The sequence below is a fragment of the Saccostrea cucullata genome, unplaced genomic scaffold (assembly GCF_032062105.1).
Source record: "Saccostrea cucullata isolate Sc308-1 unplaced genomic scaffold, CSIRO_AGI_Scuc_v1 ctg1880, whole genome shotgun sequence".
Taxonomy (NCBI): Eukaryota; Metazoa; Mollusca; class Bivalvia; order Ostreida; family Ostreidae; genus Saccostrea; species Saccostrea cuccullata.
The window spans coordinates 82,501-104,456 of NW_026919719.1; the positions used below are offsets into that span (position 1 = coordinate 82,501).

The 21,956-nt window shown below is 31.6% G+C and overlaps 1 protein-coding gene across 1 annotated transcript; it reads right to left on the minus strand.

The window, feature by feature from the left end:
- Window positions 1–5,991: 5,991 nt before the first annotated feature.
- LOC134236526 (neuropilin-2-like) lies at window positions 5,992–20,594 on the minus strand. Its single transcript, XM_062718705.1, has 9 exons — window positions 20,518–20,594; window positions 20,100–20,175; window positions 18,090–18,180; window positions 16,949–17,058; window positions 16,542–16,730; window positions 14,988–15,078; window positions 13,843–13,970; window positions 12,920–13,072; window positions 5,992–6,319 (listed from the first exon to the last, which is right to left on the minus strand). Exons 2-9 carry the CDS (start codon window positions 20,167–20,169, stop codon window positions 6,171–6,173), a joined length of 981 nt encoding a protein of 326 aa, XP_062574689.1. The 5' UTR covers window positions 20,170–20,175; window positions 20,518–20,594; the 3' UTR covers window positions 5,992–6,170.
- Window positions 20,595–21,956: the final 1,362 nt, after the last annotated feature.

Sequence of the window (21,956 nt, forward strand, 5' to 3'; positions counted from 1 at the left end):
GACTTCAAATGTTATTCTGCTGTTTGAGTCAGCTGCTTGAAAAATCCAGTTGCATGTTGTATCTCTGAAAGCAAACAAGTAAACAATGCACGAACGCAGTGAAAAAAAAAGTTTACTGAATATCATGAGGTACCTATCAAGTCAAAAATATATATGAATACATGTTGAACAATTTTACTCTAAAACATTTGATAAAAAAGGATTCTTTAAAGAAGATGTATTAAAGGATTAAATTGCAGATTAAGTCTCAGTACTAATTTTTGGATATATACTTTGTATGTACGTTATGTTTAGTAATTAGAACTGTTTTACAAACCTGGGATATAAACCTAATCCAGGGTAGGCATAAGTTTCGTAGACCTTGTCTAATATTAAAGTGGTTGAGTCGCATTGCAATGGAGTCGCTGGAAATTGAATGAAAAGAGAAGAAAATTGAACTTGCACAAAAATTAGAAATAAAAATAAATTATACAGAAGTGAAATAATAAAATTCTAGAAAATTCAAGTGTCCATACCAGAGTCTTAATTTATGATTTAGCACACTGATATCTTTCCGAATGTTCTTTATTTTTTTTAAAGTCGCGAATGGATGAAAGACAAGAAAATTATGTTTTATTACAACAGTCTGTGACGATATAGTATAATTATTAATAGTTAAGTAAATCTGTTATAACATTATGAAAAGAATTATTACATTTGATAAGAAGTGGCTGGGTGTTTTTATTTGTTTGGATATTATTCAATACATCACTTAAAAAATCTTTAAAATTTAGATTTTTTTTTCAAATTTATTTACTTCCCTCTTTGGCAGTCGTGAAAATACGTAAAAATTCCGAAATAGTTTCCATGCTCAACATTTATAATACTTAAATGAACATACCATAGACACATGTATATTATGGATAGCGAAATTTTTTTTTTGAATGTAAAAAAAATATCTACACTCACTTTGTTGTGAATTAACTATTCCTTCAAGCAGCAACAATAGAAGGACAGACAAGGTGTTCCTTATGGCCATTTTCATCTCAAAAATATAAAATGAGCGGAACACAAAATGTCAAAATTGGTAATATGCAGCTTACGACTGTTTGAAGCGGATCGAAAATGGAACTGAATTTCACCTGAACTTCAATCCAAGTTTTTCTGTGACGTCCTAGTCGAATCGTACGTTATTTATGCCCATATATCATCAAACATATTAACTGCAACAAATTGAAATGACGTAAGCTGTATATTGCTTTTATGTTTCTTGAATAATTTATATCTTGTTATTCTGGTTTAATGGGAAGATAGTTTATCATTCACTATAAATAGCTATGGAATATTTTCCCTTTTTTCTTTTATATTTTCAATACATGTAATCAACAGGAATTAAACAAAATGGTTTTTATAAAGTTTAAATTTTGTTTCCTTAAGACGCCCATACAAATTTGGACAGATGCGTTAAAGACCAATTAAAATACCTCATATATCAATACATAGGATAATATTATATTTTTGTACTTTTAGCCACTTCGTATTTAACATTTTGGACCCATTAGAATTATTAAAATGCCTTTTTGAATAAACGCAGTACAGTTAAGGTGCGCAATGGAAATATCGTCTAAATTTTGTATTTAAAAATGTATTCGTAATCGGGATGGCGATTATTTTTAGTACATTATTTATATCGGATAATTGTGATTATGGTTAATAACTACATATCGAGGACGATTATATTTTATATTTAGACTAGTCACGTGATGCGGCAGTCACGCGATTTTAGCACATTGACTTGAAGTATTGATGTTACATAAAAATATCACTAGTGCAAGGGCATAACCAAGTTAAATTACCAAGTTTAGCATATAAATATTTTCAACACGCATTGTAGTTTCTAGAAAATGCTGCGATCCTGTCTAAATTCTGCAATTTCATTGTTAAAATTAAACTTGTATGACCGAATGCTATATTTTTTGCTGGTCAGCGGCATGAAATATTGATATAATTAAATTGTTTTTAAGATTTTATCAGGATTGCAGCACTTTTCAGATACCTTAATAGTTCTATAGTTGAAATGTAAAAGCTTACTTTGATCCATGGAGTGTATGCCCTTGCACTAGATCGATTTATTAAGACCCCCCTCATTACCCTTCGATGTACTTGCATACAATTATACGGCAGTGTCAATTAAGTACGTAATGTACAGAAAATATATTAATAAAATAGTGAAGAAGACATTAAATTCAAGTTATTGGCCCATAGAATATCTGTAAATAATATTTTATTTAATTAGAGAATACATATTTTGTTGAGAAAATATTACTTGATCTGTCTCTCACTGCATACAAACTACGTCACGTTGTAAGAAATGACGTCATATTGACAAGTGTATTGCGATCAGTGATTTGTTTATAACTTGTTATGTGGGATTTAACTAACGACAAAACAACACGCTGTAGTAAGTTTTTATGTAGTTTGATGATTTCATACTGGTTAAATTAGCAGATAAACTCATTTTGTAGTATTTTAAAGAATGTTATATGACGTACATTGTGTATGATGTCATAGTCAAGTTTTCCCGTACAAATTAGGCTCCGCCTTCTTTTTGTAACCTTAACTGTGCTGCGAATTCCATGACGCTTAAATCATGGCAATATCCTATATGCCTGCTCAATCAATTGCGCAACCGTTTTCTCTACATAAAAGCATATGTTTACAACAGATTTTGATTCAGGACGTTGACGCTTATTAAATATTTTGTTCCATTGAGTGTATGCCATCTCACAGATTACCTTGATTTATTTTGAGTGTATTCTCATGGAAAAAAGGAGGAAAAAATTTAAACTCATTAGTCTGAAAAAACTCAACTGACTCGGTTTTTTGAAGCTCTTATGCGGGTGAGCGTCACTTTGTGTTAATTTCTTCTTAACAACTTGTAAACTTATTTAGAAAGCACACTTTAAGTTAGATTCAAACTCCTAGATCTCGCTAGTGCTTCGACAAATAAATCGTCAAATTGATTCATATATTTAAAGCATTATAAAAGTGTATAAATGTTGATAAAACATTGAAAAAAAAAATTGAATTCATGAATTTGAATAAAAAATGGATAAGACAGTAGAGAAACTCTAGTACTTTCTAATAAACAGGGCAGTTTCAGCGATAAACCTAAACCAAAGCATATTAGATGTAATCTAACAATTTGATAGAACAAATTAATATTCATAATAATCAATAAGTATCAATTATACAATTGAGACACTTCACGCACTTAAAAAAATATGTATAAAACAAAAATTCTGGACTGAGATTTTAGTAATGGAAAGCATTGATTTGTTATTTATCTTTCGAAAATTTTATGGGTTGATTTACCCCCGTCCAAAAGAGGAGAAAATGGGTAGATCTCTCAGCCAAACTCTTTATCCTTCCGATACTTACATGTAGGCGTCGTTGGCAAATCAAATGGGTGAGGGAAGTAATAAACCCACAAACGGTTAGTCGCATTTTTAATGTCTATATGATATATGAGGGACTAAGCCCCCTTCTCCTTGCCCTTCTCCCGGTTTCAATGCCTATGCTATACCCAAAACATGTAAATGTATTTCCATAACTGGTATGACGTTGAAACTTTCAACAAACTAGAAATTTTTAAGTCGTTCACTTTTAGCCCCAACCCACTCTCCAACATGTACCGAACTAATTACAGACTAGAAATTTTGAAAAGACACGAAATTACATAAATGTATGACATTAAACAATCATTTCTCCATTTTTTTTAAAAGACCAATTTCCACTTGATTAACATTCAAAATTTAAAATATTCAAAACGCGAAGGTCTCAGGTTCTGAAGTGACCTTGACACCAAATGTTTATCCAACCAGGATCAATCATTTATCATACCGAAAATTTGTAAGAATATTAATCAAGCTATACACATTTTTGTTAAAAAAAAAATTCATTTTTTCAAAGTGCATGAGCTTGATACCAAATTTAACTGACTTCACTTCACAGGCACTAGCAACAGGAGGGGGAGGAGGACTGGCCCACACTGTTTTTCCAACAAACATTTTTACTATTGAAAATGTTCATTGATAGGCTGGCTGGTCCCCTCATATTTTAGTACAGAAAGTTGATATCAGGGGAATGTAGTATTGAATGCCAAAACATTGGTACTGAAAGAAGTTGGCATTGAAAAAAGTTGGCCCCTTAACCCCCCACCCCCAACCCCCTCCCCCGAATTACGATTCTCGAGTTTGGGCAATTTTCTTTTTTGTTTTTGCTTGTCAACTTTTTCAGATAAGTCAAAAAAATTTCTCTGGCTGCCCCCCCCCCACCCCTGCTTTGAAAAACGATGCTACGTGGCTGCTTTGCAAACGCCCTAACAACAGTGCCATGCGAGCGATTGTGCAATTCCTTAACATGATCACTATTGGTCGCTTTCTCTAACTGAGTGGCATTTCTTAAAATCATAATATTGTACAAGCAATGAATGTCGAATAAACATGCTTTCATTATATGGATGAAAGACACTCCATTTTTAAAAATAGACAAGGTAGGCTAAGATTCCTTTTGGGCCCTTGTCTTTGGGTTTCTTTTAGAAAGATGCAACAGTTTATCAATAAAAACCAGTTGTCATCCCCACCACAAAATGAGTATTGGTTTTAAGTTTTGAAATACACAGATGTTACAAAGTGGTCAGAAAGTAGGTCATTTTTTTTTTTAATTTTTTGCAAATTACCATCGATTTTTCAGCACATTTTGTTTCAAAAAACATAGAGCACATGCTTGCTTATCTACAAAATTCATATATGCCATACACTACTATCACATGCTGTTTATGGGTGAAAATCACTTATAGGTAAGGTGGCTTGTGCTAGTATTGCAAGTATCGCAAATATGATGAAATGTACCAGAATTGAGGAAATTTGGGAAAATATCCCATTTCTGCATCCTCTTGTGACCTTCATGTAAGCTGTGAATACAAATAAGTGCATGTGCTGGTTTTAAAGCAAGCATCAGTTTAGATTCTTAATTACAAACTATCACAATTTTACCAGTGTTCTGATTTTTACATCAAATAAGGGGAAAGATTCAGCCGTTGCCCTTTACGTAACTACAAAGCTTGTAGTATATGACAAATTCTTTTTCGTTAGTTGTTAAGGTAGTCCGATCCTAAGGTTTATAAAATTAGCAGTTAAGTAATCAAAACTACTCATAAAAGTATCTCTGAATCCACAAAATTACGTAAATTTATCCACAGTATTTCTTTAAAGTTAAAGATTAAAGTTAATCATGTTATATAGGAAAAATTATCAGATCTTCAATATTTTTGAATAAAAAGCGAATTGGAATATCAGCAATGTATTTTCTAATTTGCAAATTGATCAACAAATATTTTATAGCTTAAAAAACGATCGGTATTCAGAGAAATTGTCATGATTTTCATATTTATTTAGTATTTTTTGTCTTCTATTTCCGTCATGTATTCTATAAAACATAGTGAAGAATGCTTTTGCTATCATTGCAAAACACCATAGATCACTTCTTATTTCATATCATGCTAATAAGCATTGGTATCTAAGGCTGGATTAAAGAAAATCTTATCTCTCTAAAACTATTAATTTTTTTTCCTTTTATAGGGTACACGTTTCAACTTTTATAAGACCTTTTTTAAGACTTCCAAAAACCTTGAATCTTGTAAAGATAAATAATATGGAAATTGTTGCATGAAAAATATTTCAATTTCAAGTTTCATTTTGATGCATTTCAAATTAATTAATATTTATTTTTGGAGTTATAGTTATCCTTCCTGGCTGAGGATCGGAAAAGTAATTTAATGTATTTAAAAGTTTGGGTTTTTTCCTAGTTTCCGTCCATTATTTACTATATATAAATTACACTTAATTATTGTGTTATTAAAGAAAATTTATTATCAGGTAAATACTTTTTGTACATGTATATGTTTTATTATAAAGAATCAAGATTAACCCACATAAGACAACGAACATATTATAGTAAAGATGCCCTTGCGGCAATATGTTTATTCATAAAAGCATACAACTGCGTTTCGAACATGGTTAACGGAAAAGTAATAAGATATAAATTCCTATATCTTCTTTAAATTGTAATATATTCCGCAATATAGTGAATGATATGAGGACCAGTGTCCATTTTGACTGTTGATTTTATTAAGGGGTGCGTCTCCTTCTGCGGATGGAGCATCTACGCCTTCGTCTACGACAGCACTTCTTTGTTGTGGGTGGTGTTGTCGTTGTTGTTGTCGTTGTCGTCGTTGTCGTCGTTGTTGTCGTCGTTGTTGTCGTTGTTGGTTCATCACCTACAATTGAACAAAAATGAGCAATTGATCTTGCATGTATTTATTAGATGTTACTTTAATAACAAATCACAATTTATCAGCAATATGTTACAAATTCTAAACTTTTTAAGTCAGATAAATGATAAGAAAATTATTATAAAGGTAATGTTTAAAACAATATATCCTAACATTATTATAACTCCATGTAAATGAAAACAATAAAAAAAGAAGAAAAAAAATTACGGATGATAATATAAGTAAAACCTAGCCACGTAGCATCGTTTTTGAAAGTGTGTGTGTGTGTGTGTGGGGGGGGGGGGGGGGGGGGGGGTAGGGCAGCCAGAGAATTTTTTTTTACTTACCTGAAAAAAGTTGACAAGCAAAAAAGGAAAACTTTTTTCAATGCCAACTTCTTTCAGTGCCAAGTTTTTGGCATTCAGTACTACATTTCCCTGATATCAACTTCCTGTACTATAGAGTGAGGGGGCCAACCAGCCTTTCAATGTACATTTTCAATAGTAAAAGTAATGTTTGGAAAAAAAGTGGAGAGGGGGGGCAGGCCCCCTTTGGCCCCCCTGTTGCTACGTGTCTGAAACATGGAGAACACCAAAGAGATACTGTATAAACAGGACAACACGAAGTTTTTAACAACCGAAAAAAACTGAGAGATTAAAAATTTTAATCACAATAAATAGGTATTTATTGAATTAAGTATTGTAGGCCACCGGCCCAAAGTATATTCATATTTTACAATGTTATATTTACAATGTTAGATCAGGCTTACCAGGTATACAATATGGAAACATATAGACTATACTTATAAATTATCACATATTAAATTCTCAATGAACTTTTCCCTCTCTTTAAAAGCTAAAAAGGTAAATTTTGCGACATAATTTAACACTGCATCATTTCCATATATTAGCATATTCACAGTGTTTTTATAAAATCTTAAGTGTTTCAAAATATTACAGTTTACTCTAATATCCATATATAACTTTTTCTACAAAGTGCTTTTCATTTTCAATACAATTTTTATTTGCTATTTGACAGAAGAGACAAAATCTATTTTCTCTAGGAATACCTTTAAATCGACCATGTTCAATTTCCAAACAATGACTAGAGGTTCTTAATTTACAAAGTGATTCTCTAAAAGATACATTGTTTATGACATCTAGATACCTTTCCGGTTCAAAAAGAATTTTGAATTTACAATAAAAATCCAGTTTACTATATATAAGAGCTCAATGAAGAGTGTCATTCTTGCATATAGTTATCCTGAACTCTTTGTACAAACTCTTTTAAAAATAATACATTATCCCCTACACCTTGATAAAGCCATACATAGTAGAATCCATATCTACATAACATTGACTTCACTTCTGACGCCCAGTTACCTCTAATTCTACCTACATTATTTAACTGAAGTAAAAATAAGTAACATCTTTTTGGATATCTATCATCTTCCATACAAAGTATCTTTAACCAATATGTAATAAATTTCTTAAAGTACTTTACCATTAGAGGATATCTCCCTAGTTCTCCTAGTACAACTATTTCAGGTGTATTGTTCTTGAGTCTTAAAACTCTTCTACAAAACTTTGTATGTATAGATTTGATACATTTCGATAACTCATACCCCCATATTTCAGCACCATAAGTCAAAATAGGTACAATCATTCTATCAAAAATGCAAAAGATTTGTTTATATGATGCACTGTACATCTTCATAAATTTATATACAATAAACAATGCTTTTTCTGCTGACACACACAGAGACTTCTTCGTCAGTTCCCATGACATTGTACTTGTAAAATATAACCCTAGATATTTGTAAAATGATACAATTTCAATTTCTCTTCCATCAAAAAACCATTTCTCTGAACGTTTTGTTATACCCCTACGTCTAAACACCATGATCTTTGATTTTTGTAAATTAATTTTCATGCCATATTTGTAGCAACATTTTTCAAAGGCTTTAATTTGATTTTGTAAGTTAATAACAGTATCCGCAAAGTTAACTACATCATCAGCAAAAAGTAACTGCATAATATTAGGATATGTCTCATCAATGTATATGCCTTTACATTCTATTGATTCTAATAATTCTGTTAGTTCCCTTATAAACATGATAAATAATAAAGGACTTAACATGCAACCCTGTCTTGTACCTATATTACATTGAAAAAAGTCTGAAATAAGATTTTGATTTCTAATACATGAAGTTAATTGGGAATACATTGACTTTAAAAGCATAAAATATTTGTACTGACTCCTTTCTTGAATAGTGTATACAATAAAATATTATGTTGAACACAATCAAAAGCTTTTGAAAAATCTATAAACATGCAATACATTCTACCTTTGCTTTTACTAATATAATTATATACACTTGCTTGAAGAACAAAGCAATTATCAATAGTAGAACGTGTCTGTCTAAAACCAGACCGTTGTTCAAACAATACTCCTTCAAATTCTGCCCAACAAGTTAATCTGTTATTCAAAATTTTAGTAAAAATTTTACTGATGACATTCAGTAATGATATTCCTCTATAATTTTCTGTTATATTCTTATCTCCACTCTTGTACATAGGGCATATAATAGCTTTACCCCATTCACTTGGAAAAATACCTGTTTCTAATATAATGTTAAATAATTTTACACTTATCGAAATTGGGTTTGCTGGTTCATCTTTCTTTCTCTTAAGGTTTTCCCGTGCCGCTTCCAGGACTTGTTGTCTGTTTTTCCATCTACCAAATTTTACGATGATACCTCTTGTTTTTGTACTATTTCTTTGTTTTCTTCCAAGCCTATGAGCTCTCTCTATGACCATTTTGTCCTCATCATCTGCACTCTGAATACCAAGGGTATCTTTAAACACTTGTCTTACTTTTTCTTCACAATCAAACCATGATTCCCATTCCTCCTGGTCTTCATCTATCCCCCATACGATCAGATTATTCCTTCTACTTTGATCTTCAAGCCGCCTCACTTTGGCTTTGAGTGTTCCGTTTTCTTCTTCAAGCTTTTTTATTAGCTCACCTGAGCTGAAAGCTCAAGTGAGCTTTTCTGATCACATTTTGTCCGGCGTCCGTTTGTCTGTCTGTCTGTCTGTCCGTCTGTCTGTAAACTTTTCACATTTTCGACTTCTTCTCAAGAACCGCTGGACCAATTTCAACCAAACGTGCCGCAAAGTATCCTTGGGTAAATGGGATTCAAGTTTGTTCAAATGAAGGGCCACGCCCTCATTCAAGGGGAGATAATTGTGAATTAATGAAAATTTGGTGGCAAATTTTAAAAATCTTCTTTTCAAGAACCACTGTGCCAGGAAAGATGAAACTTATGGGGAAACATCCTCAAGTAGTGTAGATTCAAGTTTGTTCAAACCATGACCCCTGGGGGTAGGGCGGGGCCGAAATGGCGGACCAAACTTTTACATAGAAATATATAGGAAAATTCTTTGAAAATCTTCTTCTCAAGAATGACAAAGCCATTATTCATCATATTTATATTATATTAGATTCAAGTTTGCATTGGCCGACCAAACTTTTACATAGCAATATATAGGAAAATTCTTTAAAAATCTTCTTCTCAAGAATGACAAAGCCATAATTCATCATATTTATATGGAAGCATGTTCAGGTAGTGTAGATTCAAGTTTGATTCAAGTTTGCAATATATAGGAAAATAAAAATCTTCCAAGAATGAAAAAGCCATAATTCATCATATTTATATGGAAGCATGTTCAGGTAGTAAGGTGGGGCCAAAATGGCCGACCAAACTTTTACATAGAAATATATAGGAAAATTCTTTAAAAATCTTCTTCTCAAGAATGACAAAGCCATAATTCATCATATTTATATGGAAGCATGTTCAAGTAGTGTAGATTCAAGTTTGTTCAAATCATGACCCCCGGGGTAGGCGGGGCCAAAATGGCCGACCAAACTTTTACATAGAAATATATAGAATAATTCTTTAAAAATCTTCTTCTCAAGAATGACAAAGCCATAATTCATCATATTTATATGGAAGCATGTTCAGGTAGTGTAGATTCAAGTTTGTTCAAATCATCTTTTACATAGAAAAATATAGGAAAATTCTTTAAAAATCTTCAAATCATGACCCCCGGGGGTAGGGCGGGGCCAAAATGGCCTACCAAACTTTTACATAGAAATATATAGGAAAATTCTTTAAAAATCTTCTTCTCAAGAATGACAAAGCCATAATTCATCATATTTATATGGAAGCATGCTCAGGTAGTGTAGATTCAAGTTTGAATAAATCATGACCCCCAGGGATAGGGCGGGGCCAAAATGGGCATAGCAATATATGGCCAAGAATGAAAAAGCCAAACTTTTACATAGACATACATAGGAAAATTCTATAAAAATCTTCTTCTCAAGAATGACAAAGCCATAATTCATCATATTTATATGGAAGCATGTTCAGGTAGTGTAGATTCAAGTTTGTTCAAATCATCACCCCCTGGGAGTAGGGCGGGGCCAAACTTTTACATAGAAATATATGGAAAATTCTTTAAAAATCTTCTTCTCAAGAATGAAAAAGCCATAATTCATCATATTTATATATGCTCATAGAATAAATATATAGCAAAATTCTTTAGGAAAATTCTTTAAAAATCTTCAAATCATGACCCCCGGGGGTAGGGCGGGGCCAAAATGGCCTACCAAACTTTTACATAGCAATATATAGGAAAATTCTTTAAAAATCTTCTTCTCAAGAATGACAAAGCCATAATTCATCATATTTATATGGAAGCATGTTCAGGTAGTGTAGATTCAAGGTTGTTCAAATCATCACCCCCTGGGAGTAGGGCGGGGCCAAAATGGCCGACCAAACTTTTACATAGAAATATATAGGAAATTTTTTAAAAAATCTTCTTCTCAAGAATGACAAAGCCATAATTCATCATATTTATATGGAAGCATGTTCAGGTAGTGTAGATTCAAGTTTGAATAAATCATGACCCCCAGGGATAGGGCGGGGCCGTAATATGGAATCCAAATTATTACATAGAAATATATAGAAAAATCTTTAAAAATCTTTTTTGAAAAAAAAATATATATATAGCAAAATTCTTTAAAAATCATTTTCTAAAAAATAGCAAATCCATGATTGGTCATTGGACTACTTTTGGATTTAAACTTTACAATAAAAAGCCATTTTCTACTTTTTCCTACCCTTAGTGCTCAGGTGAGCGATGTGGCCCATGGGCCTCTTGTATTACTCTCAAGCCTATCGTTAGTGTCAATCACAATAGACAAGACAGATATCAGAATAAACAGCATCCGATTAAGAGATGATTCTTTGTATCAATATATTTAGAGTTTAAACAAATTAATTGATTGCAAACAAAGAATAAAGTGAGACAGGTTTAAAGTTTTCAACGTAATTACAGGCAAGACAGATATCGAAATACAAAGCATCCGAATATGACACAATTCTTTGTGTTAACAAAATTTAATATAATTGATTGTATATAGAATACTTCTTTAAAAAAAAGGCCCAAAAGTAATTGAAATATCATCATAAAATAGAAATACTTATACTTCACTATTTAAAAACTTTCACATGTCCGAGAATTTTTTATTCATCAAGTATAGATACCAATTATGCATTTTCAAGTTGAAAATGAAGAAGCACTTGTCTATTTATGAAGTAACTAATAAAACTTTTTTAACACTGAATTACTTTGCTAAATTCCTTCTTTTTTCAAAGGAAAATCAATCAATTACTTAAAATATAGATTGAACTTCTGTTTTAGCGATTAAGATTTTTTTAAATCTCAGTCAGGTAAATTAATTAGATATTTGAAAGTTAAATAGTAAAAAACACAGTAAAACACGTTTAAAGCTAACATGCGTATAACAAATTGACGCTTACAGCGAAAGGATTTTCATTCCCCATTATTTTTACAAATATATTGTTAACTTAACAGATATAACGAATTGCGCTTAAGGACAGTTGAAACAAACAAAAAATGAATGCCTGTATTGGTATAATTATATATTTTTAACCTAATTTCATAGCAAATGATGCATATGATAAATTTCTAGAATATAAAGAAAGTCTTAATCTTCTGTGATGTTCAAAATTCTACACTTCTGAAACCATCCTTTAGTTATTATTCTATTTAAATATTTATCTCTTCAAATTCAAATTTTGTGTGACTTTGCATAAAAAAATTTAAAACTACGTGGTGACACTTACTCAATTTATTCACCAAAACATAACCAAAGTTGCTTTTTTCAAAATTTTTGACAAAATATTGTATCAGCTGTCCTTAAAGTAAAACAAAACCGACACTTCGTTATAAACGTGTTTAACTGTGTAATTGCAATTGATACAACGTAAAATCAATTTAAGGAGGCCGGGTGGTTGTGGCCATATTTAGACTATATTGATCTCCTTTAAAGGAAGAGCTCCATATAAAAGTATAATAAAATGATCAAATTTAAAACTAAAATTTATGAAATATTTCTTTGCCAAATGATAGTTGACAGCTTGAGATATCATATCCCAAAATTTCAGTTACACCTGGAAGTTAATAAGAAAATAATTTGTTGACCCCCTAGCCTCCTTAAAACAAAAACACATACCGACAGGAGAAACACTGGCATAAAATCCATGTTTTGGATCCACATTATCACTCTTAAACCTTATGGTAAGACTTTCTCCAGAAGAAGTATACGGTTGATCGGGTGCAGTGGTTCCACAGAGTGTTGCCAATGAGGGAGAACTTGTCGAATCACCTGTATTTACATAAGACTATTTCAAATATGAAAATACAAGTTAAAAATAAAAAGAAGGCGAATATTATTTTACTCCAACATTAATGTATTCATGCTTCTAGATGTCGAATCATGAGACGGAATATTGAAAAGTTGTCTGGTGATTTCGAGGATGAGTGTTATCAATCAGTTCAGAACATAAACTACAGTATTTATTAGTTTTTATATACATGACATGTACGTATGTAGGTTTCAACAGTATTTTTGAATTTCCATGGCCAAGCTTGAAAATGATTTTTATTTCCCCTTGCACAAGAGTTAGGGGGGATATATAACGCAATCCTGATAGTGTTTGTTTTGGAGTTATGTCCCCCTGTTCGAGGTGAAATACTAATGACATAATTTACTTCGGGATCGATATCGAATGCTTCATGGGCCCCGTTTTACCAATCTCTCACCAGAGGGCGTTTTACGCGTCCACTCCAAAGCGGAGCGCGCCCTCTGGTGAGAGATTGCCGTTTTACAAAAGAACGTACGACTAAAACCTCAGCTGATGGTATCATTTTTCAAAATTAATCATTCTGTCTGCTAGTGTAAAAATATCTTACAACATTCCATTTTAAAAGATTAAAATCGATTTCAGTATATGTTAATTAGAAGTTCAATAAATATCTAAATTTTGGTTTTAAGTCCTAAGTTCTTTTGTACAACGCACAGCTGATTTAAAGATAGGCTCTTTGCGCTATATGAATTTCCGCTTTGTCGTGCCCTTGCTTTAGCAATGCATTTACCGTCAAAAATCTCCACAGAATCGAAACAATTCCCGGGGTTATTTGGGTCTTCTTCAACATCAAAGTACTTAAACTGAACAGACACCATTCCTCCTGGATTTGTGTATGTATTTGTGCAATTAAAATTTCTAAAATACATAAATTGTACAGAATGTAGATATTTGTAATTGCAATTGATTACGGAACTTTACATTCAATATAAATAGCAGTAAAATTATTAGTATTCTACATACATTTAAGAAGAAATTTGCCAAGTAATATGTATATTCAGTGTGCCTGAATGAAAATAAAACATTAAGTTGATTCACCTTTGTCATAGAGGCGATTTTGAAATTGACCTAATTCCTATATTTTGTTGGACATGTAGTTTAAGGGAAAACAGCTACCTTTGGGTTTAATTTCGTTAAAGAATTTCAAAGTATATGTAGTTAGATTTTTCAAAATAGCATTTATGTGGTGGTCATCAATAATCGGATCTCTTTATTCCTTGAAATAAAAAAAACTATTAAATTCCAACAAAATTGAATGATTTCACACAAAATTCTTGTGTGATATTATTCCTGACTGAAATATTATTATATTTTTTATGAACAAGTTCGAAAAGAAAATGCTCTTTGGTAAGTGCGGTTCAAATATTGGATTGTTCTGTAGATGTTCAATTTTCGAAAAGTCATCAAAAAGGGAATTAAACACACTATTTCCTATGCCGTAACTGCCTTATGTGCAGAACTTGCATTATATGCTGGTACTTTGTCATTATATGATGGTATTTTGACATTATATGATGATGATATCCAGGCCCAATGTTGTGCGTGTCATGACCGTTACATTTTCAAATTTTCATTACCACTGCCCAATCATTACCGCTAGAGAAAAAGGACACATTAACGCTACCCTAAAAATTATTCATTACCGATACATTGCCTATGTGCTATAAGGCAATATACGCAATACGAAACTGACTGATTTTTCTTGTCTTGAAATGTCCAATAAATCCAATTTGCCTGTTGCAAACGATTTGCAAATTGAAAATACCTTTCTGATACAGTATTCAACAAAACTGGAAGTGAGTTATAGGAATTAAAACTGAAGCGTTTTAGGCTATTAAATTTTGAGCACAAATGGTAACTTAAGTTTGTCATTACAGTGGATACTTAGCAGGAAAGCTTGGAGATGTCAGGGTTGTTTCCGTAGAAATGGTTACTGTGTTGTGTGTCTTGGATGATGGGCAATTGGCTGAAAAAGAAACCGAGAATATTCTGTGGAACAATTTATATAAACGAGAATACGCTATTTACTTATATCTCTATTAACTAAAATTGCAGGCATGTTTACGAAAGTTTTATACGATCATTCATAAGATTAATAAATCCCAAGATTATCGTAAGTTTTTTCAAAGCTATCTTAAGGGTATCTAATACTAAGATGTTTAAATCACTATGACATACAAATACGTTAAGTTTTAAACCATTATCAGAAAACAGATACTAGTCTTTTTTTGCCATGAAATAATTCACGTTATATAAACTATCATATTGAAAATATTTCAAAGAGTGAAAATAAAAATAAAATGAAAGAGATCCATTTGATCATTCCGAATTCTGGAATCATGAAAAGCGTGCCAATGGAGTGCTTATTCATTGATAATTTTTGGTTTGTCAAGAAAACACCATGTCAGGATAAATCGAAAGAGGAGTTCTATTTTTTGCAAATTAAAATCGAAATACTACATAGGTGGAGAAAAAAATCCATCTTATTTTTAAACATTTTTCTATGTACACATGTATATACAAATTCTTCTACCGGTAATTGGAAAAAAAAATAGCTTGAGAGGCAAATAGCACTGGCCACTATTTAAAACGATTGCATCAAATCATAATGCAATAATTATTATTACCTGCAGAGAGATAAGTAATGCATGAGATCTCATGGTAGGACGTTGGAGGTCTTTTTGAAATTCTTCACAGAAATCATTGTTAAAGGCTCTTGAAAGCCTATCATTATTATAGCTTCATCATCAACTAAACAGTACAGCGATTAAGTCGAGCCAACAATGATTTCGGCTCAGTCATTTTTACTTAAAATAGGTCAAAAGCTGTCCTAAATTTAAGATATTTCTTAAGAACTTTCTCAAGTTAAGATACTTTCGTAAACCCCACTTAGTCTACATAAATATTCTAAGTATATCTTAAGACGTTTCTTCGTCCTACGTAGCGCAGTGGTTAGAGCGTCTGCTCTAGAGTCGCGGGTTCAAATCCCACTGTGGGACGTGGAGACCGGTCCTTCAGATGAGAGGTCCCGTGTTGCAGTAGGTGCTGGCACGAAAAAGATCACTCCCTGCTCAATGGCCCTGATTGCGAAGTATAAGACAAAATTTGCAGCTCTCAACCGGTACGTGGTGGCGTCTCAATATGAGTGAAAAATTCTCGAGAGGGACGTTAAATAATATACAATCAATCTCCCTAAGATAGCTTCGTAAGCATGCCTGCTGGTCTACAATAAACTTCACATTGTTACATGACTAGTCTTGTTTGTTCTTATCTCTTAGGAACAGTTGACCTGGAATATTTGTTTATCATTACTTCGAAAATGGATCGTCCTTAAAACCTGAAGTCCTTACTTTTCGTCAAGGTTAGCTAAAACTTCAAATATTCTTGCGTGTATACAGATATGTACTTGTTTTAAAAAGTCATCCTTACATTCGTCTTTTCCCGTTAAAAAGGATACAAGAAATCCGTTCTCATAAGACTTTTGTGTTCCGTCAGACATAAAAAACGCAAAGATATTACTTCCGGTGCTTGTTTGTTTGGGTTTTGCTGAACCACAAGAACTACTACTAGAGCAACAGACACTTGTAGGTGTCAGTGGTGTAGCAGTTGTAGAGGATCCTGTTAATGGGTTAAAATTTCAAGTTACAAATACTAGCCTTAACACAAGTATTGTACAGTAGTTAAGTACATGTACAGTTTACTTAAGTTAACTGTAATTAACTACATGTATATTAAATCGAAGTGTAACAGTTTTCACTATATATGTCGTAAATCAAAGTTTCAAAGTTATCGTTGTAGTGAATCAAAGTTTTCAAAGTGTCAAAGTTTTCACTCACCATCATAGAACAATAAGGTGTCGCCACAATCAACAAAAATTTCGCTGACTTCAAATGTTATTCTGTTATCTGGGTCAGCCGCTTGAAAAAGCCAATTGCAGTTAGTATTCCTGAAAACATTTTTAAACAATATTTTATTAATAGATGTAGAAGAAAATAGGATTGTGCAGCAGGCTCATTCTATTTTGGCTCTAGAGCCGCGAAGTAAGGAGTTGATTACAACGTCGCGGGTTCGAATCCCACTGTGGGACGTGGAGACCGGACCTTCGGATAAGATCGTATAAACCAAGGTCCCGTGTCGCAGTAGGTGCTGGCACGAAAAATATCCCTCCCTGCTTAATGGCCCTGCGTGCCGAGTATAGGACAAAATTTGCAGCTCTCCATCGGCATATGGTGGCGTCTCCATATGAGTGAAAAATTCTTGAGAGGGAGTTAAACAATATACAATCAATCAATCATATATTTTGGTCCATCCCTACTGTACAAAAAAAAGTCAATACGAATAGATAAAAAAATAAAGGAAACAGTAAGAATGTACAAGAGATTGATTGTATGTTGTTGAACGTCCCACTCGAGGATTTTTCTCTTATATGTATAACTATTAATTGGAGTACTGCAAATTTTGTCGAAAATTTGACCTCACAAAAGTATGTGATTTTACAGTAGGTGGAAATTTTCTTTCATAGAATATTTCAAAATTAATCCAGAATTGGATTCCAAAATGCATAAGAAATAATTTTTTCCTGGAGATTCAAAACATTTTTGAGTCGGACCATCTTAGCCAGTCGGTTGGAAGAAGACAGCTAACCAATTTTTCAATGGTGGCCGTAATTACAAATAATCAGACTACAAACTACAAAGAATAATTAATGTACTTGCTATTGACGGAGGTAATTATAATTTGTTTACTAACCTATCTAATTATTGACTACTAATTAGATGTTTTACTTACTAGTAAAGTATATTGATGTTAAATATACTTAAAACTGATTTTATTAATTTAACTAACTTATAAGGTAACTTAAGTTGTTATGTTCAATACTACATATATATAACTAATTTACTAACAAATGAGGTTTACATGTATATTGTAAGGTAATAAGTTCAACTATTGAAGATGTAACGTAATAAGTAAACTTACGCTGGATATAAACCCGACGCAGGATACTTGAAAGATTCCAAAAGCTTATCTAATTGTATGGTAGTTGATGAACTGCACTGCAAATTAGTTGCTGGAAAATGAATTAAATAAGAAAGAAATGAAACATACACAAACAAAAAAACGAATAAGCAGATATGCAATCGAAATTTTTTTTCATGCATCTTTGTCTTTCTTTTTAATTCTGTTTCCCCTCATGTCTGGATAAGATAGTACAGTGTATATTACTTCTATAAAGCTTATTAAGCAAATGTTTGATTAATACACGTATTTTCTAATACACTAGTATGTTTGAACTTTCACAATTATTTTCTTTTATACACCTTACATTTAAGGACTTTCTATATGAATGATTCTATTTTCCTCTACATTATTTTTCAATGAAAATTGAAGGTAAGGAGATTTTGCAATTATTCGCTCCTCGCTAACACTATAAAAGTAAATTGCATTTTTTTTCAAGGTAACTACAGTATCAGCGTTTTCATTACATAAAATCAAAGTTTAAACAAAGTAAATTAAAGAATTTTCTATATATTTCAAATTGGTATTAAAGTTTTCCCCCAATTTTTACGGCCTTTTTTCCTGTCCCCTACTTGCAAGATGAACGGAGTCAACGTGCACGATAATTCTGTCTACATGTAAGCGAATTATGTGCACAAGCAAGTTACCAAACTAATTAGAGAATTTTATTTTAATGTGGGTAAATTAATTTTGATTCCCAGTATCTTAACATTTATTATGTTCATTGTGTGTCACAATGAACGTCCAAACATTGTTCCATATATATTTCAACATACGCCTTTTTGCTATGTTAATAACTTATTTAAATGCCATAACTGTGTTCCATAATATTTTATCTTTTCAGTAGAATTTACTGGACGGGTTTAAATCCCGTGCTGTTATTTGGTCACTTTGGGTGTAGCAATTGAGTAGACGTACTTCACTTGCTCGATTATTTCAGTAGTAATATTCACAAAGTATATTTGACCAGACTTTACATCTCTTCTGAGGTAAGTTTGTTTTATCAATTTAAAAATTTTATCTTATACAGTTTCCTGAAATGGCCAAGGACCTTAGTTCTTAGCTTTGTTGTAAACTACAAGATTGAGAAATGTTTGTATTGCTATCATTTCAAGTATGAGTATTATGCTACATCCATGTAATAGTATACGAGTATATTATAGTCTTATTATAGAATGTAGTAGCTACAATGTATGGTGTAAAGTATGTGTGTATTGTACACAGATATTTCATATATTGGAGTTTTGCAGTAAAATGCAGTACGCAGGGGACAGAAATATGCCAAATGAAAGAGTTGAGACCTTAATTCTTTTTAAAAAGAACACTAAAGTAAAGATGCATAACCGATGAGTGTGACAGCGTAATGATCTTGGTAAAGTATAGAATATTTTTGAGAAAGAAGATATCTCTTGTTAGACGATATCCTAACCAAAAAAGGAGGGAATTTAACGTATTTCCCAACTAATTCTTTTATCCGTTTTTGCAATTCAGAGAAAAAAACCCCCAAAATGTAGCAGTGAAAATGTTAAACGAAAGTAGGAGGGAAGATTAGACATTACGTAGTAGACATAATCCATAAGTAGCTTTGATTTCTTATAAATGTGTTCTCTGTTACAATGATTTTTTTTACTGATTTTCAGCGCAAAAATTACCGGAACAAATAATTTATAAGTTGCACTGATACTTTGTAGTACCAAATGGTCAAGTGGTTTCGAAAAAAGTTAACTAATGTAAGCCAATGAAATAAATGAACTATCGCTCTTTTTCTTGCTTCATATTCCAAAAAAAAAAAAAAAAAAAAAAAAAAAAAAAAAAAAAAACAAAAAAAAAAAAAAAAAAAAAAAAAAAAAAAAACAAACAAAATCAAAAGAAAAAAAAAAATTCCCCAATTTATCTTGAAATAAATCTCATAGTCCTTTTCTTAAATCTGTTTTACATGTATTCGTAAGAAAAGCGTATTTTTTTACTTACGATTTTGTGCATACACCATTCCTTCCAAGAGCAGTACTAGAACAACAAACACGGTTTTTCCAGAGATCATTTTCAACTATCAAAATAAAAGATCAATATTTTCATTTTAATAATTTTTGTATGTCCGTTTTATTACACCAATATCGAAAGTGTAATAAGAATATTTGAGTTGTACAAAATGGAAGAAAACTACTATTAACTACTATTAATATTTAATTCCTAAAATGTGTATACTGTAGACTTAAAAATTTGTAGGTACTGGAAATAAAATGTTAATACATCGTTAGATATTACAGTCTTAAATATGACAAACTAGGTACTAATAATATTTCATTTAGTAAATATTGAGTAGTGCAAAATATCAATTAAAGAAAAAGAAATTGATTTGGAAAAATTAAGAAAAGGTTTGTATACATACTGAAAATCTTGTATGACGAACTGTTATAAAGTCAAAAAAATATTCGAAGGAATGAAAATGATCAAGCGTAACACTCAAGTAAGGCAGGTATTCTCAAATGATATGGTAAGACTTATCCAAAATATGAGCTGTCATTTCGTTTATTATACATGACTGTATAATCAGAAGGGTATGTCAAGTTTTGACGGAAAAAGCCGAAAAATACCGAAAGATTTGACAAAAAAAAACAACTTTTTTCTACGCCTAAAGTTAACAAGTAACCGTGATTTTTTTTTTTACAGAATACGGTTATCTGAAACATAAATCTGAAATATTTAAAGAAGAATGTGATTAATTGATACAGTGATGTTTAGATGTTGCGACTTCATGCTTGGTGCGAAAGGCCGGATATTGTTGCAACAGTAACTAATACATCCTACATTCTGATCATTTTGTTTATCTTTTATTCAATCAGTCAATAAATAAATAAAATTGTAAACAACACATTTTTAAACTTGTTTATCTGTTAAGAATAAACATTTTCTTGACTTAAAATCATTCTGTTTAATTCATTTTTATATAAAAAAAATTCCAGTTGTTTATTTAAAATTCTTTCTATCGTTGCACACTTCCGTCATTTGAAAACACTTTTGGAATTAGAAAAAAAGGTCACTTTTAATAAAAGACTAAAATTTCACCTTCAAAATATTAATTAAAGATGGAACTTCGTCTACTAGTATGGAATGAAACTATCAGTAAACTAAACAAGAGAAATCGCATTGATTTGTTCTCTAGTATAGAAGATAAAATTACATGCAAATAAACATTAATTGAAAACATGAAAAAACATAAAGAAAACCTGAAGAATCGAAGTCAGACTTCTGTCTTCCTACAAAAAGTGCTATTTCAACTGAATAACTAAAATGCATATTCACAAGTTCATTAAGTCAAAATTTCTAGTTGTCAACCCCCCATAAAATACAATACACAATTGAATTTTCTTAGAGAGGGGGGGGGGGCTTTCGTTATATTTTTGAGGCATGGAGAGGCCGACGAGTTTATGACCAACACATAATTAAACTTTTCATATGCACTTCTACTAAACATTATCCAACCATGAAGTCATATTCCCACAAAACAACATATTTTCTTCAACTTCGACAAAATGAGCAGACAAAATTATGTGACTAAACTTACAAGTTGAAACAAATAGATAATTCAGGATAATGCAGCAGTTGAAATCAGATATGTAAGTTTATGTAAACCTTTTAAATTTTTCATGATTCAAAGTGTTGCATTTCACTACATAAAAGATAAATGTCGTTGAATTCTTGTGTATTGACATGCATTAATGTATTAATGTAATAAGATAAATAAAAGATACATTTTAAAAAGAAAAAAATCCTTTTTAATCAAATACTTTACAGTGAGTAATCGATAAACATTGCATATAAAGTTTT

Excerpts from the sequence above, each read along its gene's own strand:
- LOC134236526 (XM_062718705.1), bottom strand. The coding sequence starts at position 20,169 with ATGATCTCTGGAAAAACCGTGTTTGTTGTTCTAGTACTGCTCTTGGAA. Across the intron at positions 13,073-13,842 it reads TTCTGTGGAGATTTTTGACG|GTGATTCGACAAGTTCTCCC; the intron begins GTAAATGCATTG and ends ATGTAAATACAG. Across the intron at positions 6,320-12,919 it reads TGCCAGTGTTTCTCCTGTCG|GTGATGAACCAACAACGACA; the intron begins GTATGTGTTTTT and ends GTTCAATTGTAG.